The sequence below is a fragment of the Lepus europaeus genome, chromosome 3, assembly GCF_033115175.1.
Source record: "Lepus europaeus isolate LE1 chromosome 3, mLepTim1.pri, whole genome shotgun sequence".
NCBI lineage: Eukaryota > Metazoa > Chordata > Mammalia > Lagomorpha > Leporidae > Lepus > Lepus europaeus.
In genome coordinates, this window is record NC_084829.1 from 46,597,506 (window position 1) to 46,618,093 (window position 20,588).

General features: G+C 42.3%; 1 protein-coding gene across 6 annotated transcripts in view; it reads right to left on the minus strand.

Moving 5' to 3' along the window:
- The window catches only part of PLA2G7 (phospholipase A2 group VII), a 44,554-nt gene extending 35,901 nt beyond the window's left edge, over window positions 1-8,653 (minus strand). For 2 of the 6 annotated variants that reach the window (XM_062186233.1, XM_062186230.1), the window contains exon 1: window positions 8,141-8,208. Coding sequence is in view for 2 of the 6 variants with exons in the window: in XM_062186232.1 (XP_062042216.1) it covers window positions 8,591-8,642 (52 nt within the window). In the remaining 4 variants the exon portion in view is untranslated. Of the gene's footprint in view, window positions 1-8,140; window positions 8,288-8,590 lie in introns of those variants that run through there. The other 4 variants (XM_062186232.1, XM_062186231.1, XM_062186229.1 and 1 more) reach the window with 4 other exon arrangements.
- Window positions 8,654-20,588: the final 11,935 nt, after the last annotated feature.

The window sequence follows — 20,588 nt, forward strand, 5'->3', positions numbered from 1 at the left end:
GTAACCCATAAGCTATACTTTGGAAATTTATATTCATTAAATAAAAGTTTAATAAAAAAAATAAAATAAAATAAAAGGTCACTGGGTCTTTTAAATGTTGTATGTGTAAATGGCTACATGATGGTTAGGTTAAGGTCATGAGTGTACTTCTGGAGAAAAATTTTTTTGTGGTAAAATAATAGAGCGGTTTAGAAATCTCACTGTAGCTTCTCCTGCCAAAGTTTGAATCATGAATCTGCTACCAACTTCACTGGTGACCATGGTGAACTTCTTACCCACTTTCTGCTTCTCCCTCCTTATCTGGCAAAGGGAACACTGATCGCAGGGTGGTTTCAGGGATGTAGGCCTTACATGAATGTCATTATTATTACTCAGAGTCTACCAATGTCTGCCCAGTCTGTCAGGTGGGGGAAATCCATGATGCTTAGGATGTGGAGGCTGGGGATACAGGAAACTGGGAATGAACAAACAATAGGTACAGATCCTCTTCCACTAAAGGGACTCAACTCTAGATGGAACTCCAGCCTCTAAATGGGGGTTGCCAAACTAAACTCACACATATGCCCCAATACAAAGGAAAATACTGACGGGATCTGAAAAACTGAAATGAGGCCTATAGAGGGAAGGCAGTTCTGGGAAGCTCTAACAGCACCTAAAACAACCAAATGCACTATGCACATCACATAGGCAGGATTGGAAATAAAGTCTGTTCTCTCACCCTTTACTAACTCGCTTTGCTCATGTGCCATCTATGAACCAAAATGAATAAAGTGAGGTAGGAAGCTAAGACAGCATGCACATGACAGTTAGCAACAAGGCTACATTACTCGGCATCAGGCATCGTTCTAAGCGTTCTATATATGTGAACTCATTAGGCCCTCAGAGCTCTTCAATGTGCTGATGATAAAAGAGAGACTTAACATGTACAAGATCACACAGGAGCTAGCTGAGTCAGGATCTGAACCTAGGCATTGACTCTAAAGCAAGGATTCTCAACCTCAGCACTACAAATATTTTGGGCTCATGGTGGGGCTATCCTGTGCATTGCGGAATGTTTAGCAGCCTCCCTGGCGTCTACTCACTAAATGCAAGTAGCAGACCCCAGCTATGGCCACCAAATACAGTTCTAGCCATTGTCAAATGCCCCCAAGGTGGAAGGCAGTGATTACAAAGCTCACCCTCAGTTGAAAATCACTGCTCTCAAGCTACATGGTGAACAGTTTTGCTACAAACACTCAGGAACCACCTAACTGGAAAATAAGCCTTGAATATAAGCCAAAATAATGATTGATCAAGAAAAATCTAAAGATATCTTAAGCTACGTAACAGAAATATAACATCTGTTATGAAGAGAGACAGAGAGAAAGAGAGAAAAACACTTCCACTGCATCACTGTATTCCGTACCTGTTATACCATGTGTTATTGAGCCAGGAGAGCTTTAAGGATTTTAACAAATGAAAGTTCCTACAATAATAACCTAACAATAACCAGAATGGTAAGGAAACAGGCTGTAAATCATAAGAGCTAGAGGAGCCAGAGAAGGAATGGGTGTGGTGTTTATTCTGGGGATAACTCAGATGGCACGTGACAGCGACAACTCTGTGTGAAGGGCCCTAGACATGTTCTGTGTGCACCCACAATGCAGAACTCCACTAACAGGGAGTTTTCCAACAATTAGCATTCTCTTTATCAGAGGAGCAGTCCCAGTACAGTGTGAGGACTTTCCAGCAGTGATGCTGAGACACAGATTCTCACATTGGCTAGGGGTTGAAGCGGAATGGACTAAATCAGATCCCTAAGCCGACATTGAAAATCAAAAGTCTACGAGGGCCAGCCAGATAACGTAAATGAGTCAAGCTGGTGTATGTAGTAGAATAAGAACTGGCAGCAACTGTGGCAAACAGGAATGCCCAAAAGGGGGTAACTACCACTCTATGTCAGGTGATTCCCTCCATGAAGGAATAATAGCACCATGTACTGGATCTTCTGAGTGTTTTTTTTTTTTTAAAGAAGAACAACAAATAATTCAACATTTCAAAACATTATATGAGTAAAAAAAATCAACTTGTGGCACCAACCTCTCCCTTTTAGATGCCCCAAGTTAGAAAGCCCAGAAATTAATGCACATACATATAGCCAACCAATTTTTGACAAAAGTGCCCAGGCAATACATAGGAGAAAGGATAATCTCTTCAATAAACGGTGCTGGCAAAAGTGGATGCATATCTGTAGAAGAAAGAAATTAGATCCTGACCTCTCACCATATACAAAACTCAACTCAAGACCTAAATTTAGGACTTGAGACTATGAAGTTGTTGAAAGAAAATGTATGGGAAACACTTCAAGGCATTGTAGGTGTAGCTGATGACTACATGGACAAGAACCCTCCTCCAAACCACAGGCAACAGCAGCACAACTATACAAAAGGAATTATATCAAACTCAGGAGTTTTTCCACATCAAAGGAAATTATCAATAGAGTGAGTAGACAGCTGAGAAATTGGGTAAAAAATGTTTTCAAGCTACTTCTCTGGCAAAGGATTAACTTTCAAAATATATCAGCAACTCAAAAAACTCAACAATATAAAAACAACCAATCCAGTGAAGAAATGGGCAAAGAACTATATAGAAAGTTCTCAAAAAAAGAAATACAAATGACCAACAAATAAATGCAAAAATCCTAAACATCACAAGACATCAGTAAAATATAAATCAAAACCACAATGAGAAATCACCTCACTCCAGTCAGAATGGCTATTATCCAAAAGACAGAGAGTAACAAATGTTGATCAGGATTTGGAAAAAGGGGACTCTTATACACTGTTGGTGGGAACGTAAATTAGTGTAGCTACTGTGGAAGACCATATGGCAATTTCTTTAAAAAAAAAAAAAAAAACTAGGGAAGCTTTGCTGTATGATCCAGCAATCCCATTACTCAATTTATACCCAAAAGACAGGAACACAATCAGAAACACCCATACCACCACATTTATAGCAGTACTGTTTACAATAGCCAAAATACGGAATCAACCAAGTTGTCCATCATCAGATGAATGGCTAAAAAAAATGTGAAATATGTATTAGTATCTAATGGACTATTATCCAGCTTAAAACAGAATGAAGTGCTATTATTTGTATCAAAGTGGCTGCAACTGGAGAACATCATGTTGAGTGAAATACACTGGACAAAGAAAGACAAAGATTTCATGTTCTTCCTTATACATGGAAGCTGGAATTAAAGAAAGAAATCAAAGAAACAAAAAAGAAAGGTGCAAATACAGCTTTCTCACACTTTTGGGTTATATCTTTGTCAAACAAATTGTTAAGAATGATATACTATAGTTTTAATGATTTGTGATTGTTTTAAAATTTACTGTATATGAGTGAAATGGACATCTTTTCATTTGATTATTGTTTATACCCCTTGTCTATATTCCTGCTGAACTACAGTCTTTTTTACTTTTTATCAGTTGAACTCTTTATGTAGTAGAGCATTAAGCCTTTGACTATAATGACTGCAATTAAAAATATGTTATTTCTGGAAGAAAAAAATCAAAAACCAAAAGCAAAAAAGAAATGGCTGTGTCTATCAGTTTTGCTGCAAATATAGTGTTTTGTCTTTTATATATAGTGTTTTACTTTTTATTGGTTCAACTTTTTATTTAGTGGAACAGGAAGCCTTTGAGTATAATGTAAATTAAAAAATGTTATCTCAAAAATTTTTTAAAAATTAAATTAAAAAATGCCCCAAGCACTCCCACCCCTAGGAACTACAATGGCAGAATATGCTAAAAGAGAACTGGTACAGATCCCAGAATTACTGTCACGTTTTGTCTGAGATTTGAATCACCAGACCAGCCGCTTTAAACTGAACCTCAGACACCCTGGCCAATAAGCAAGAAAAAGGATCTGGCGAGAGAATACAACTCAGAGACCGGCAAGTCACGAGGAGCTGGCATTTCCACTGCACATAGTGTGGATGAGGAAGGGCCTGTTTTCTTTTACACCGATGCATCTCCTTCCAGTGGGCTGCAAGTCAGAGTGAGTCAGGAAAGAGAAACAGGGTTGCTTCATTGTGCCAAGTTTTCCTACGGCTGACAGGTCATCCTTACCCCAGCCGACAAACAACCTCACAACTCCTTCCTGATGCTCTAAACCTTAGTGATCCACCAGGGAACATTCAGAATTTCCCCTAGAGAGCATGGGAATGCATCACTCAGGGAAACAACCCTATTCAACTCTGGTCCATTACCCTCCCCAGAAATCCTGCTGCCCCGTAGAGATTGTCAGTTATCCACAGATCTTTGCACTCAGGGATCTCTGCACAGCCATCCACAGGACAAAGGCAAATTTCTGTTCCCCCCAGTTTTATTTTTATTTTTTCCCAATTCCCATCTTCAGATATTACATTTTTTTTTTAAATTTTTAGTGGTACACAACCAACTTTCACAGTTAAGCCCACTATTATTTCAGCATTGGTTTTCACTGTTGGTGTGTTTCATGGCAACGGCATTTTTATGTATAATAAATTACATTTATTGAAAGGAGTAAAGGAAAAGATGCTGACATTTATTAGAACAAATTTTAAAATGAAGCACAAAGAATTCAAAGTGCCACAACATTAGCAAAGTTAGACGTGAAATCTTGCATTACCCTTAAGGATGTACTCATTGGCTTAATTTCTTTTTACAAGAAACTCAGGCCACAAGCAGCAATGTCACCCCCACTTTGTAGATGGGAATTTAATGTTTCTCATTAAATTCCCCCTCTACCTCCAAGAATTAGCCCATGCCATCTTCCACCAACACCCATGTACCAAATGAACATCAGTGAATTTAGAGTTGGCCTCTGTGTGTCCCATGAACCCCTGTAATCGATTCTCCATGTAGTACCCAGAACAGAACACACTTTTTGTTTCTCACTGAACTTAGACAAAAATCTAAAACATGGAAAAAAAATCTATGAGGCTCTGCCCAACCTGGCCTCTTCCTCCACCTCCATCTAACCCCCCTTCCCGCTCACAGTCACACCAGTGCCTCCAACACTCTGTACTTGTTTCCAGGACATTATGCTTATCTTCCCATCTTGCTAGGGTCTCCTCTCAAGTCTACCTCTTAGAGAAGTCTCTCTCTTAAGACCCAATTGAAGAAGTTAGGATACTCCTACCTGTCCAACACACACACACATACACACACCCTGCACAAAATGACACTATTCCACACTGCTCTACTTTTCTTCAAGATATTTCTCATTATAGGCACTCATTTTGCTCAATGCTCAATTCTAATATGTGAATTCGGTGCCAGCAGAGAGCATATTGCTTTTATTCACTGCTCTATCCTCAGTGCCTGGTACCTACTAGCTGTTCTTTTTTTAAGCAGAAAAATGAAAGGACTCAGATCCTCCTAGGAATCAACTAGCTAATACTCATTAAAATCTATGCTTATAGAACACTTACAGTAGTCTTTTTCCTTCTCCTCCTTGCTAATTTTATATTTTGGAAAAAAAAAAGCTACATGCTTACATTTATTAGCCTGTTTCTCTCAGTGTTTATGAGCCATTCCTGCATACTGAGCAGAAGGTACGTAACGCATGCCTGGCTTCCTAGGGAAAGGCAGCAAGTACCCACGGCTCATGCCCTCAAACCACAAAGCGTCCCCAGAACCCTGGAATTCTATGATTCTAGGACTAAATGTTCTCCTTCAATTTCTTTCATTCAACATGTTCACTTCAAGGCTTATTTTTTAATGTAAATTTCTCCCTTGGAAGGGTCAGTCAGGCTCAATATGGTGAAAAAAAAAAAAACAAAATCAGGCTTAAGATGAATCTTCATATTAAAAACTCGATGATTACCTTCTTTTCCAGGAAAGATGCATCTTCTGGGGAGTCAGGCAAAGATACATATAGTAAGGCAGCTCCTAAACTCCATCTTACTTTGCCAGGGGCTGCTCAGGTCTATATAGAGTTAGAACCCTCTAGGCCACAGAGGCCCAAACTGCAAACCTGATGAAACTGGCACGGGTGGATCATCTAAGGGCTAGTGAGAAGCTTACTGCTTGGGAAAGCCCCTCCCCTGAGACATTCCACACAATCACCATAAATGTCACCAGGGAGCCTTTGTGCCCGTCCCCTCCCATCTTACCAGGGTCCATGTAGCCCTCTGCACCTCCCCAACAAGCCACTGAAGAAGCAACTCCGGGGCCGGTGCTGTGGCGCAGCAGGTTAACTTTGCACTCAGGGATCTCTGCATGCCATCCACAGGACAAAGGCAAATTTCTATCCCCCACAGTTTTATTTTTATTTTTTCCCAATTCCCATCTTCAGATATTACATTTTTTTTTTAAATTTTGGTGTTACACAACCAACTTTCACAGTTAAGCCCACTATTATTTTAGCATTGGTTTTCACTGTTGGTGTGTTTCATGGCAACGACATTTTTACGTATAATAAATGAAGTGCTGGCATCCCATATGGGCACTGGTTTGAGTCCCAGTTGCTCCACTTCCGATCCAGCTCTCTGCTATGCCTGGGAAAGCAGTAAAAGATGGCCCAAGTGCTTGGGGCCCTGCACCCGGAGACCCAGAAGAAGCTCCTGGCTCCTGGCTTTGGATCGCTGTAGTTCTGGCTGTTGTGGCCAATTGGGGAGTGAACCAGCGGATGGAAGACCTTTCTCTCTGCTTCTCCTCTCTCTTTGTAACTGTGACTTTCAAATAAATAAATTAATTAATTAAAAAAAAAAAAAGAAGCAACTCCACAAGCTGCCCAACCTGAAGGAAACCTGGCTTGAAACCGCCTGCCCTCTGACCCGGCAGGCTGAACCCCCTCTCCGTCCCCTCCCCACTCTGTCCTTTTCTACTTTAACTAGCCACCTCCTCGCCTTCACGTTTCTTAATGCTCTCTGCTGCAAGAGCCTCAGAGAGGGTGCTGAGTTGCATCTGGGTGCAAACCAACCGGGTGAGGGGATGTGGTTAGGTCCGTGAGAGTTCCTCCTCGCTAAAGAGTTGGAAATAAGGAACCAGCTGTCCAGGGTTCTGTTTTGAGGGCCAAGTCCTGGGTGCTGGGCAAGTGGTTCACACCTCAGCAGGGATTTCTCAACAGCACCACCAGTGTGGCTGAACCGTCGCAACAGCCTCCCTAACTCTTCAGTGGCTCCTTTGTTGTCAGAGACAGTTTGCAGACCCGGGTACAGACCTTGAAGGACTCATTGCATCACAGAGCATCGCCACGTGGGCTAGCCGCAGCTTCTCCAGCACACATGTTTGGGACAGCAAAAGCACCCCCCAGTGGCCAACTGCAAGCCGCTCTGGCAGCCACGCTGGAAGATGCAAAAGCCGAGAATTCGCTCTGTGAAGGAGACTACCTGGATGCCGGCAGCTCACCTGCGCCTTACTGAGCAGGACAGTTCTCAATGACCCAGTGTTCACCCAAGTTTAGTCCTGGGCCCCCTGGGACTTCAGGTGATGGAAAAATTTGCTGGTGCTATTCCCGTCTCCCAGCTCAGCATTCTCATCTGGGTGGAAGAAAAGTTGTGGCAGGCTGACCCGCGCGCACCAGGAGACCTGCTTGCCTTTAAGGATCCACTCACACCTCGCCAGGGAGCCCAAGAATCACAAGGTGCAGAGAAGCACGAACTTCTTTGCAGCGACAAGAGCTTCCAGTCGGAGCTCGAGGAGAGGAAAAGAAGAGCAATGTTCTGTTTTCCGATTTTGCCAAAGTTGTTTATAAAGCTCAGGCGTCCTCTTAACTCAAGGGAGAATAAGCTTTGATTTTACCCGGCCAGCAGGGGGCTGCTCCCGGGTGCGGGATGGAGGGTGAGGGAAGGGATGGCTTTGCTTTTATAATTATGTTCCCGCAGCAGCTCAGAACTGGGCTCCCCCAAAAGCAGTGCGCCCCTAAAGCGTGTGTGTGTGTGTCCCAGTATGTGTCCTACACACAAGATAATCCCTGACCCGATTCTTCCTTTCAGCACGGAATTCTTAGGGTTGCTTTCTCGGGAAAAGTTTTAGAGAACTGGCTTTGAGTCCCGTCACCCTGCTGAAGGGCCGGTGCGAGCCCAGGCAGCTAGTCCGGGCTGCCAGCCCCGCGGCAGCGCCTCTCCTCTCGCTCCCACCTCGCCGCGGCCGCCGCCTCCCCAGCTTACCCGGACGCAGCCTAAGCTGCTCGCAGGAACCGAGCTCCCCGGACGCGTTCCGCACTCACCAACACGACCCGAGCGCGCAAAACACCACTGCTTCCAGCCGCCAGCTCTGCGGGGCCTCTGGCCTGGTGCGGGCACCGCGGCCGCGGGGGGACCGGCCAGCTCCGGGGTGGGCAGCGGGGGCAGTGCCCAAAGCCCGCCCCGCGCCGCCTGATCGCCCCGACCCTCTCCTCCCCCAGCGCGGCGGGAGGAGGGACAGGGAGGGGCGTGCGGCCGCCGGGGACGCCAGGGTGCTCCCGCGCGCCCGGCATCCCCCGCCGGGGTCGGGTGCCGCACCCCGGAGCCCCACGGTGGCCGGGGTGGCGCTGTGCTCCCCAGTTCCTGCTCTCAGACGGGGTCCTGATCAGCTGTGGCCAGCTGGCCTGCGCGCCCCAGGGTCTGTTCCTTGCTTACTTCGCCCACAGCAAGCCCATCTTGCTGGTTTCCTCGCGTCCTCTGTATTCATGATGTTCACGAAATCACAGCCCACGCTTCTGTGGTCTCAAGTGCCCTCCGGGTCGCACGGCCTGCGCTGTGTCCGTCTCATTTCTCCGTAGAAATACAGCGGGCAGAACGGCTCTGAGCTGTGGGCACCTCTTTAGAAGGGGGACAGTTCATAGTTCATTTAAACCCAGAATTAACTGGGGTTTAACTCAAACTTCCTCCTTTATTTTCCAACGCTTTTGCCGCCATCCGTTTTCTAATAAATTAAAAAGTAATCATTTAAACCCCCAGAAACTCAGTAAAAGTGGTTTGATATGCGTGTGTGGTGTTAAAGTTTTACATTTTTTAAGATAGTGGAGTTTTTTTTTTTTTTTTTCTGGCGAGGTGAGGGAACTGGAGACAAACTTGTCTTTGCTCTGAGGTCTCTGCAGGAAGAAGACAGAGGTGGTTGCTTGTTTCTCCCATTTACTGGTGACGTGACCCTGGGCAGGTGCCTCCTCTCTGCCTCTCAGTCTCCTGGCCCCTAAAATGAAGATAATTGAAGAAGGTCAATCCCAGTCACCTGGTGAGAATGACATGCAAATGCATGTGAAATGCTAAGGTCCTAGCCTGGCCCATGGAAACATTCATCCAGTGTGTGTCACCTAAAACAAACAGCTTTATAAAAGCACTAACTTAATAAAGATTTTCATAAAACTGTATCGGCCTCATGACCTTTTGCTGTATTTTCCGGATTAGTCCCCTGTGCACTGAACAGCCCCAGAGTATTAATCTAAAAAGTACCTTATGCCTCACCTAGGAGAACTCCAAGTCCCTCCATTGGTTGACCTTAAAGCCAGATGAAGGAGCTGGAGAGCCAGCACCACACCCTAAAGGGGTGAACTTTGAGAACAGGCCTGGAAAGGAATATAAAATATTTTACGCATACTACCTTTTACTGTCATCAGATCATACTCCCCGGGGGCTCCCAGGGTAGTTGGCATTTTGCAGATTAGTGCCCAAGAAATACCCGATGCACAGTGCCCAGATTTAGCAAATAAATATGTAAGATATTCAGTTTAGTCTGAATTTCAGATAAATAGCTTTTTAGTATAAGTATTTTCCAGCAATATTTCAGATATACTCAAAATGTATTTGTTGTTTGCTGGAAATTCAAATTTAATGAGGGCCACTGTATTTTATCTGGCCAGCTGATTAAATGAAATTAATAGGGGTGGATGTTTGGTGCAGTGGTTGTCTCTTGGGACACTTACCACCATTATGGGAGTGCCTGGTTTGTACTTCAGCCACTTGGCTTGCCATCCAGCTTCCACTAACACATACCCTTGGGGGCAGAGAGACCCACATAGAGTTCTGGGATCCTGCCCTCAGTCTGGCCTAGTCCTGGCTGTTGTGGATATTTGGAGAGCAAATAAGTGGATAGATCTATTTTTGTCTCCCTGCCTTTCAAATAAAATGAAAATAAACAAAATTTTTTAAAAATAAGAGTTAATAATATCTCTCACACTCCAAGAGGCAAAGTCAACACAGACACATAGATTATAGGGTGAGTCTAATGTGGGTTATATTTTAGTTTTATGTGGTGAAAGTACTGTGTTTATAAGTTGGTTCTTTGTTAAGCTATTTCTTTTTTTCTTTAAACTTATTTATTTATTTATTTATTTGAGAGACAGAGGTAGAGGCAGACTGACAACTTCCATCCTCTGGCATACTCCTCAAATGCTAGCATTGGCTGACACAAAGCTAGAAGGCTGGAATTCAATCCAGACCTCCATGTAGATGGCAGAAACCTAACTATTCAAGCCATTTCTGCTGCCTCCCAGGATCTGTATTAGCAGGAACCTGGAAACAGGGAGTTGGAACTGCAAAGGGAACCCAGACATTACGAAATAGGATGCAGACGTCTCAACCAGCATCTTAACCACTAAGGTAAAATTTATCCTGCTCCTCCTGTTGAACTATTTCTTTCCTCTTAATTTCTACTCCCATTTCCCACCAACAGATAGTGCTTATTGGCTCTCTAATACATGTGAAAGTGATGGCTCATAGCTTCAATCAATACATTTCATTAAACTATAAATAATGCACTAGTGAATTTTAATTTAGATAATGTATACTAAGTGCTAATTCCATGTTAGTCATTATCTCAAGTCCACACCCTGAATGATTAAAAAAAAAAAACAGCATAAAATGCTACCCATATAAGTAAATACAGAGTCTATGGGACTTCAGTGAAATGAGTTATTGTCTTGAGAAAGATGTGGGCATGTTCCTCATTGCAAGAGATGCAATCCAAACTGACTGTAACTCAGTTGGACAGAAGGGAAATTCTCAGGGTGGTGTCTCTGCTTAGTCCTAGACACAATCCTTCTTGATGGGAAAAGGAAGGCTGTAGGGAAAAATGGAACTCAGTACAACTGAAAGTATGACAGATACTTGTAAATCTTCTGTTTGAAGGTGACAGAATGCAAATGAAAAAAAAATTTTTTAATAAAGTCTAAAGTAAAAATAGGAACTCTTAATGCAAGTGTGATGCACCTTAAAATGGACCAATTTAGAACTACGGGGGCTGGGGGGGGGGGGAGTAATTCAAATAGGAGTCTCCATTTAAATCTGAAATCCAAGAATGGCCCAGAGAAATAAGCATGACAGAGTGTTCCACTAGATTGCAGAGAACAGCACTCCCTCAATCTAATTCTGGAAGCAGTGCTTATTGATTTTCAACTTGTAGACAAGCCATAGAAGAATAAACTGTGGCTGCATAAGAGAATATAAAATGTGGATTTTTTTATATGGACAAGACTGTAGGAGTGAGGAGCCAGGGAGAGAAAGTTGGGTGACAAAGGTGTTCATTCTAGAGAGTGGAGAGTCAAGAGACCCTGTCTACAGCTGATGGAAGAGGACGTAGAGGTTTGGGTATGCAGAATCTTTGCAGAGAGGACAGTAATGGGTGAGCAAGGACATGTAGCTCTGTTAGGTGGGTTAGAGAAGGGAGAAGCTAAGACCAGTGAGTATATGAACTAAATCCTGACCTCTCCTAGGAGAATTTAGGCAGACAGAGCCCAAGATAATATATCAAGAAATAATGATATAGTGTGTTATTTTGGAAACATGAATATGATGACCAGACATCCAAAATCAGAAAGCATGAAAAGTTTTGGGAATTAGAGTGGGATAAGTGTTGGATATTGGTGATCTGATATGGGAGACTCACTTTTTCTTCATTAGTACTTAAGAGCTATTAACTTATTTGAACTATGTGTGTTAACATATTAAATATTTAAAACTTCTTGGGGCTGGCACTGAGGTGCAGAGGGCTAACACTCTGGCCTGAAGCACCAGCATCCCATATGGGCGCCAGTTCTAGTCCCGGCTGTTCCTCTTCCGATCCAGCTCTCTGCTATGGCCTGGGAAAGCAGTAGAAGATGGACCAAGTGCTGGGCCCCTACACTCATGTGGGAGACCTGGAGGAGGCTCCTGGGTCCTGGCTTCAGATTGGCGCAGCTCCGGTCATTGCGGCCATCTGGGGAGTGAACCATCGGATGGAAGACCTCTCTCCCTCTGCCTCTCCTCTCTCTGTGTAACTCTGACTTTCAAATAAATAAATAAATCTTTAAAAAAAATTCTTAAGATTTTGTGCAAAAAAGACTACCAAAAAGGTGGCTTTCAAGAATGAGAAGGAAATTCTCATTGGGAATTCTCACTGGGAAAACTTCTCAGCTGTCTCAGTTCTCAGCTAAGCAGCCCGCCTGGCCCACCAGGTATATTCTCTCCATTTAACCATGTAATCTTGTTTTCCCCCAGTCTGAGTGGCTTTCTCTCTCTCTCTCTCTCCCTCTCCCTCTCCCTCTCCCTCTCCCTCTCCCTCTCCCTCTCCCTCTCCCTTACATTCTGGCAGATGCCCTGTCCCAGTAAAACCTTGCTGCTTTGCAAAACAAACAAACAAACAAACAAAAAAGAGTAGGAACTCATCTGGAATAAAGGACTACATGAGCAAAGGCATAGGGGCCTGAAAGTGAAAGATACATTGGAAGTGCCAAATTCTTCCATGTGTCAAGACTATCAGGGATGTAAACAGAACAGAGCAGAAGATAAGAATGAAAATGTCAGCTGGGATTACTAAAATGGTCCTCTGAGTAAAACAATAGAGTTTAGGCAGTGAGCATCTGAGTCATTTTTATTTTCCTGCCCCCAATATGAGCCTAGCATACAGTAGTTGCCTAATAAATGCTTCTTTAATAAATAAAAACTATCTTCGGGCAATGTGAAGACTTCCAAGTTTTTAGGCAGAGCAGTAGCATTACTGACTTTTGGGAGATGAATTGAGATGAGAGGGACAAAAAGGAGACTATTGGGTGGAAGGTGATGATGTGAACCAGGAGACTGAGAGTGGCATTGGAGACTGAAATATTTACTTGAGAGATATCAATGACACAGAAACGGATGTGAAGGATGAAGAAAGTGGATTGGTCCAATATGGCCCTAAGATTTCTAGCTAGGGAACCAGATAGATGACATGGTGCCATTAGTTGAGAAAACAGGGACAGGAACAAGATGAGATAAATGGAATTCTACATATATTGACTTTGAACGTCCAGAGGATGACATTTTAAAAACTGTGGTCCTTGAGCCATTAATATCTTATGAAATCTGCATGGGGAGTTAAATAATTTTTTTCAATGAAATGGAACATGATAAATTTTAAAGCACATCACATGTGGTAACATTAAGTGCTTATTCATAAAGCTTTTTTTTATTGCATATAAATGTATTAACAGGTATAAAATGTTTTTCCTATGCTTGAGAACATTCATTCTCAGATACCCAGGCAACAGTGGTATTGGAGTTGACTTCCATCAGATCAAGAGAGCCACTCGGGCATATTTCTTTCCAACCCTGTATTCAGTATCTCCACAGTGTGTCTTAGTCCACTTACTGCTTCTAGAACAAATTACCACATTCTGGGTAAATTATAAACAATAGAAATTTATTTAGCTCATGATTTGAGGGGCTAGGAATTCAAAGATCATGACCCCAACATCATAACATCATAGAACAGCAGGTAAGCATGTATATGAGAAACAAAGAGAGCAAGAAAATGAGGCAGAACTCATTCTTTCATCAAGAACTCACTCCCAAGATAACTAAGTCACTCCTGTGATAATGGTATTAATTCATTCATGAGGGCAGAGCCTCTAAAGTCTAGCCGCCTCTTAAAGGCCCCACTTCTCAATATTGCTACAGTGGTAGTTAAATTTCAACTTGTGTTTTGGACGGAATATCGAAAGTATAGCACATTGTTAATTTTAAATCGACCCTGGTTGGAGACTTTATACCACAGAAGTGGGCAAACACTACGAAGCAGGATGATGCTCCCCTCCTCTGACCTGGCACACTTCCAGAACCATCCTGTAGGAGTTAATTGTGCAAGTCTACAGCTCAACATGGAGACTTGAAAAGAAGCTGTTTATTTGGAATTAAAAATGCAGTTGGTGCATAGAATTAGCCATCAGAGTTTGTAGAAAGAGTAGAGGTAAAAGAGGGAGAGAGAGCTCGAAGGAACACTTCATTCAAGGAAGGTAGGAGGAAGAAGAGCTAGTGAGTGAAATTGTGAAATATTGATCAATGTGAAGATGGAAAAGGGAAGGGGAGAAGTTCTACATAAGTCTGGAGAGAGGAGGTTTTAGAAGATGAGTTTGATCAACCCTTGGCTAAACAGCATGAATGGAGACTGAAAAAGGGCTATGGGGTTTGGCAGTTAAGCTAGAATTGGTGACCTTTAACACCAAGTTAGTATAATGGGGGGGGGGCATGAATTCAGTAAGGAGCAGAGATAGGGATTCAGTTCAGTAAATGCAGACTGATTTTAAGACATTGTATGGAGAAAAAAAGCAAAGAGACATGGCTATAGCCAGATATTAGAGACCAAATGGAATGAAAATCTGATAGAGGTGAGTGTATTTTCTTGTGGATGCATGAGGCTTTCTGAGCCCCATCTAGATCCCAAGACGGCTGGAATTCACTCCTTAGTCATGGAGTTAGTCCATGTGGTGTTGTACTTTTTCCAGTAGCATCTGCCATGTTAGGAATAAGACCAGAATGGAGGGTTATTTGGACTTGCAAACAGGGAGAATAGACCGGCCCAAAGCAAAGAAATTGTAGGAATTGATGATAAATTGAAAGGATAGAATTTTTTCTAGTTGAGATATGCTTGATTTGTATTGCTAGAAATCAAAACAAGATAGAAAGTAAAAATAGAGTGGGGATTCCTCCATAACCCCATCCACATTAGGTAATTACTTAAGAATTTGGTACGTATCTTCCAGACAGATTTCTATGTAAATAAGGTGATTAAGAGGGTAGAGTCAGACAAACCTGGGCTTGAATCCAGGTCTGCCAATACTACTTCCAAGGCCTCAAGCAAGTTAATCCCTGTTTCTTAATTTATAAAATGCAAATAATAGCATCTACAACCCAGGATTGTTGTGAGGATTAAAAAGGATAATGTATGAATGGGGGGCAGGCTCTTCAAAAATGGAAAATGCATGGAAAATGCATATGATCAAAAAATTGCAAGGATTTCAGAAATTTTTGCACCAAAATAAATTTATCTTTTAATACCATTTTTCATGGGCTTTAAAAAAATATTTATTTATTTGAAAGGCTAAGTAATAGAGAGAAGGGAGAGAGAGAGAGAGATGAGAGAGAGATCTTCTACCCAGTTGTTCACTCCCCAAATGGCAACAACCGCTGGGGCTGAGCCAGGCCAAAGTCAGGAGCTCAGAACTCCATCCAAGTCTCCCACATGCGTGGCAGAGGCTCAAGTACTTGGGCTATCTTTTGCTGTTTCCCCAGGCACACTAGAAGGAAGCTGGGTCAGAAGAAGAGCAGCCAAGATTAGAACAAGTTTTCTGATATGGGATGCCAGCATCATAAGTGCTTAACCCTTGCACCACAGTGCTGGCCACTTCCATGAACTTTTAAAGTATCCTTGTGTTTAAAGTACTTCAAGCAAGGATTGGAAAGCAGAGTGGGCATTTCAGAGCTGTTAGCTACTAGTATTTATATATACTAGTATATAGTATATATATACTAGTGTATGGTATATATTCATACCTTATTTGAATAAACCTATGGGAGAGATAATTCATGTATATAAATATATTTGTGAACATGAATAACCAGGAAGATACTGGTAGTTCTATGGGTTGAAAGAACCTACCAGAATGACAGAAGTGGGCAGGTAGAATATCATGATCAAAGAATGGAATTTAAGATTCAAGAATTCAGAGATCAGTCATTTATTTCCAGAGATTAGCTGGTCTAAGGTGGCCATGCCTCTAAATTTATGAAGTAGAGAGAAGACAAAAAAATTTTATTTGGCATTTTAGCCAATTCCAGAATTGATTATCTAATGCCATCCTTAGCCTTTATTCCTTACTGGCAGTGCCTTAAGATCTGTTGTGAACTTGGTTTACCTGGGGACTGCAGAACCATCTATGTCGCAACTAACTTGTTTGTATGCATTCACTGACTGGGCTTTATGATCCAGCTTGCCAAACCAGTCTCCAGGATGTTTTTCTTTACCCAAATCATTGATAACACCTTTATTGACTCAGTCAAGATGTAGGAGGCATTCTGTTAAGTCAGAAACTCCCAGGTTTCTGTCATTGGCCCTATGAGTCAGTCATCCTGTTCCTTTATCTACTTGGCAAGTTTCTGATTTCAAATGCATGACATACATGATGGTTATCATTCTCTCCTCCTGTTCCAACTGTCACAACACAAAGCAAGGCCCTCAAAAGCTCTACCCTTGACAAAGTGTTGCTTTTGTTCACACAAGCTATAAATGAATATTATAGGGAAAATGATATTTGTTATTAATGCATATACTGATGCATATCCTTTTGAGTTTTTTCCAGATAAACAAATATATATATCCTGAAATTATTGAATACTTTTATAAGATTCTATTTTCACTTAGCAGTATAACACTAAATCTAACCAAGCCAAGAAACTCATATCTACATCATAAGTTGGAAAAGCCACATAATATTTATTCCTTGATAGCAGAAATTTGGGTCACTTTTTGGAACTTTGGTTTGTTTAAAATTTTTAATTTTTGAAATGGCACTATAATAAATGTCTTTGCAATTAAATCTTTGTGAATTCTTTTTAATGCAGATTCTTGCATTCTGACCCAGAGCCTATGAGTCTGCAATTTAAGACAAAAATGTATGTATTTATTTGAGAGAGAGAGAGAGAGAGATCCCATCTGCTGGTTCACTCTCCAAACGCCTGCACTGACCAGGGCTGGGTAAGGGCCAAAGACAAGAGCCAAGAGCTCAAACTCAGTGCAGATCTCTCAGGTCAGTGGGAGGAACCCAACTACCTGAGTCATCATTGCTGCCTCTCCCAATCCACATTAGCAATAAACTGGAATAGGAGCTGGAGATGGAAATTGAACCCAGGTTCTCCAATGTGGAATATAGGCTTCCTAAGCAGTGGCTTAACCACTAGGCCAAAAGCCTGCATAGTTTTTAAAAAATATTTTTTATTTTATTTTTAATCTGCTTGAAAGGGAGGGAGAATGCAGGGAGAGGAAGAGAGAGAGAGAGAGAGAGAGAGAGAGAGAGAGAGAGAGAGAAAGAGAGAGAGAGAGATCCTACATTTTCTGGTTTACTCTCAAATACCCTGAATAGCCAGGGCTGGGCTAGGCTGAAGCCAGGAGCAACTCCACTTGGGTCTACCACAAGAATGATAAAGGTCCAAGCACTTGACTCATCATCAGCTGCCTCCCAATGTGCTCATTAGCAGGGAACTGGATCAGAAGCTGAGAAGCCAGGACTTAAATCTGTACTCCAATTGGGATGTGGGTGTGCCAAGTGGCAGCTTAATCCACTGCCCCACAACTCCTATCCCTTGTTTTTAATTCTTTCTTTACAATAAATACCTGGGAATGACTTTTCTATATGATAATACAGAGCATGCATTTTGGCCTCTTTCTCCCTCCTCCATGAATGCCCTTTAGTTCAGAATACATTTTACATCCTTGAGGCAAAATTACTTCCCTAAAGGTGATGGGACATTTGTACCCCCCTTCAGAAACTGTCAGTGTTTCCCACTCTACATAAACAGAAATAAAGTAGAATCCCAGACCCAGCATAGCCTCCCTCTCCAGCCTGATCCCAAAGATGGTGAAGATGCCAACGAGGATCCTCCCCTCTTATTTGGAGGCCCCATGAAAGCTCCTTCAACATGAATCCAGACAAGAGAACAAATGATCCAGAAGCCACAAATGGAAACTGGCTCTCTACCTCCCAGGCCCAGATGTAGGGTATCCAGAACCTCCCTGAGATCTGAGCTGTGGTAGTAACACCACTGCGCATTGAATTTAACTGGCTTTCTTATTCGCGACTCTCAAGAGAAAGTAGAAAGGCCTGGTCTGAGTATGCCAAAGTCCTCTGAGTCTAAATTTCCTGCCTGCAAACTCTTTATATTTCAGGTTTGATATTAGGATTAATGAGATAATACCCATAAAACACTTAAACAATGACTGTTGCACAAGGGCATTCAACAAATACCCCATGTCCTTCCTGCCCCTCCTAGTTCTCCTCACCATTGTGTCCATTTAATTGTATTGCCTCTTTCACAAGTTGTGGTTTGATGTCGGAACTGTGACATTTTCCAGGCAGGGACATCTTAACTTCGGGAACTTCTGCATGTGACTGAATTACCGTCTCAAGTGATAGAGTAGCATGAGCGATACAAACATAGATATTGCAAGCTACTGGGGCTGTCCAGCTACTATCTCTGTAAACTTACACAAGTTGCTTGATTGCTATGTGCCTCAATGTTCTCTTCTGTAAAGTAGGGATAATTATTGCACCTGCCCCATGCAATTAAATTTGTTGAATTTTTGAGATCACTTAGAATAAGACTTATACGGTTTGCTATCATTTTCATCTTCAGAATTGGAGGGAGGTGGAAGAGAATTAAATCACAGTGTCCTTAGCATGGTTCAACAGCAAATGACAAATATATATATATCCCACCCTTGTAAACATCAGGTGAAGCTGAAGTTTGTTTTTTTGTTTTTTGTTTTTTTTTATTTGAAAGTCAGAGTTACACACAGAGAGAGGGAGAGGCAGAGAGAGAGAGAGAGAGAGAGAGCAAGCTGAAGTTGATTGGAGGGCTTTCATGGGGAAGGAAGGGTCAGTTTCCATGGTGTGAACACAACACTGCAGAGAGTTCAGATTGCCTGCCAGCGCAGAACTCCTTGGGTTTCTAGTGAGACAGTAAGTATTTTTATATTACCCCTCCCTTATTTCTTATAATTATTACAGATCACTCACATTTATGAGAAACTATATTGCTGGCACCGCAGCTCACTAGGCTAATCCTCCGCCTGCAGCACTGGCACCCCGGGTTCTAGTCCCAATTGGGGCACCAGTTCTGTCCCGGTTGCCCCTCTTCCAGGCCAGCTCTCTGCTGTGGCCCGGCAAGGCAGTGGAGGATGGCCCAGGTCCTTGGGCCCTGCACCCACATGGGAGACCAGGAGGAAGTACCTGGCTCCTGGCTTCAGATCGGCGCAGCTCCAGCTGTGGCAGCCATTTGGGGAGTGAACCAACAGAAAAAGGAAGACCTTTCTCTCTGTCTGTCTCTGTCTCTGTCTCTCTTTCACTGTCTAACCCTGCCTGTCAAAAAAAAAAAACCAAAAAACAAAAAACCTATATTACTGACTACAGTGTAAACTGAAACACATCTCTCAAAAAGACAGGAATTCAAGTGTACTTAACTAAACTCACAAGAATTCACATAAAGTTTACTTTTTTGTAGTCAATGATAGGCTAGTGTACTATACAAAGAACCTCAAAAAGTTCAGGGAAAATATAATTAAAGAATAAGTTTATTTTAGTGTGAAAATTTTGAAATCCATGCAAGTTTTTCATAAAATGCATATTCCTATGAATTTTTAAATTTTATTTTGTTTTTATTAGACAGGTAGAGTTATAGACAGTAAGAGAGACAGAGAAAAAGGTCTTCCTTCCATTGGTTCACTCCCCTAATGGCCTCTACGACCAGCGCTGTGCCAATCTGAAGCCAGGAGCCCGGTGCTTCTTCCTGATCTCCCATGCGGGTGCAGGGACCCAAGCACTTGGGCCATCCTCCACTGCCCTCCCGGGCCACAGCAGAGAGCTGAACTGGAAGAGGAGTAACCAGGACTAATAGCCGGTGCCTCAACTGGGACTAGAACCCGGGGTGCCAGTGCCACAGGCGGAGGATTAGCCAAGTGAGCCACGGCGCCGGCCTATTCCTATGAATTTTTTAAAGATTCTTTTTATGCATGGGTTTAAAAGTTTTTTGCACCAAAAACAGACTTACCTTTGAATTCCATTTTCCATGAAATTCTCATTTAGATTTTCTGCAAATAAATTTTGCTTGTTTTTGTTTGTAAAAATAGTGAACCAGCAGGAAGATCTTTCTCCATATCTCTTTTTCTCTGTAACTTTTTCAATCAATAAGTAAATCTTAAAATAAAAGACTGAGATAGACAAAGAGAATGGAACTGAGAATCCAGAAATAAACCCATAAAATCCTTACATTTGTACTCAATTGTTTATGGCAAGTGTGCCATATATAAAAACTAATTCCAAGTGGGTCATAGACCCAAATGTATGACCTAAAACTGTAAAACTCCTATTGAAAATACAGGAATAAGTCTTTGTGAGGTAGAGGGCCCAACTTCACTCTCTTAATCATTGATTATTCAATCATTGACTATTCAATGGGCTCAGCATCATTCACTGAAAAACTGAATTGTACTAATATGCTTTTTGAAGTCAGGAATTGTAGCTCCTCCAACCCTGCTCTTTCCCAAGGTTGTTTGGCTATAGTCTCTGCCCCTTCCATTTCTCTATCACTTGAGGGATCAGACTTTCAATTTATATGGGAATAAATCTGCTAC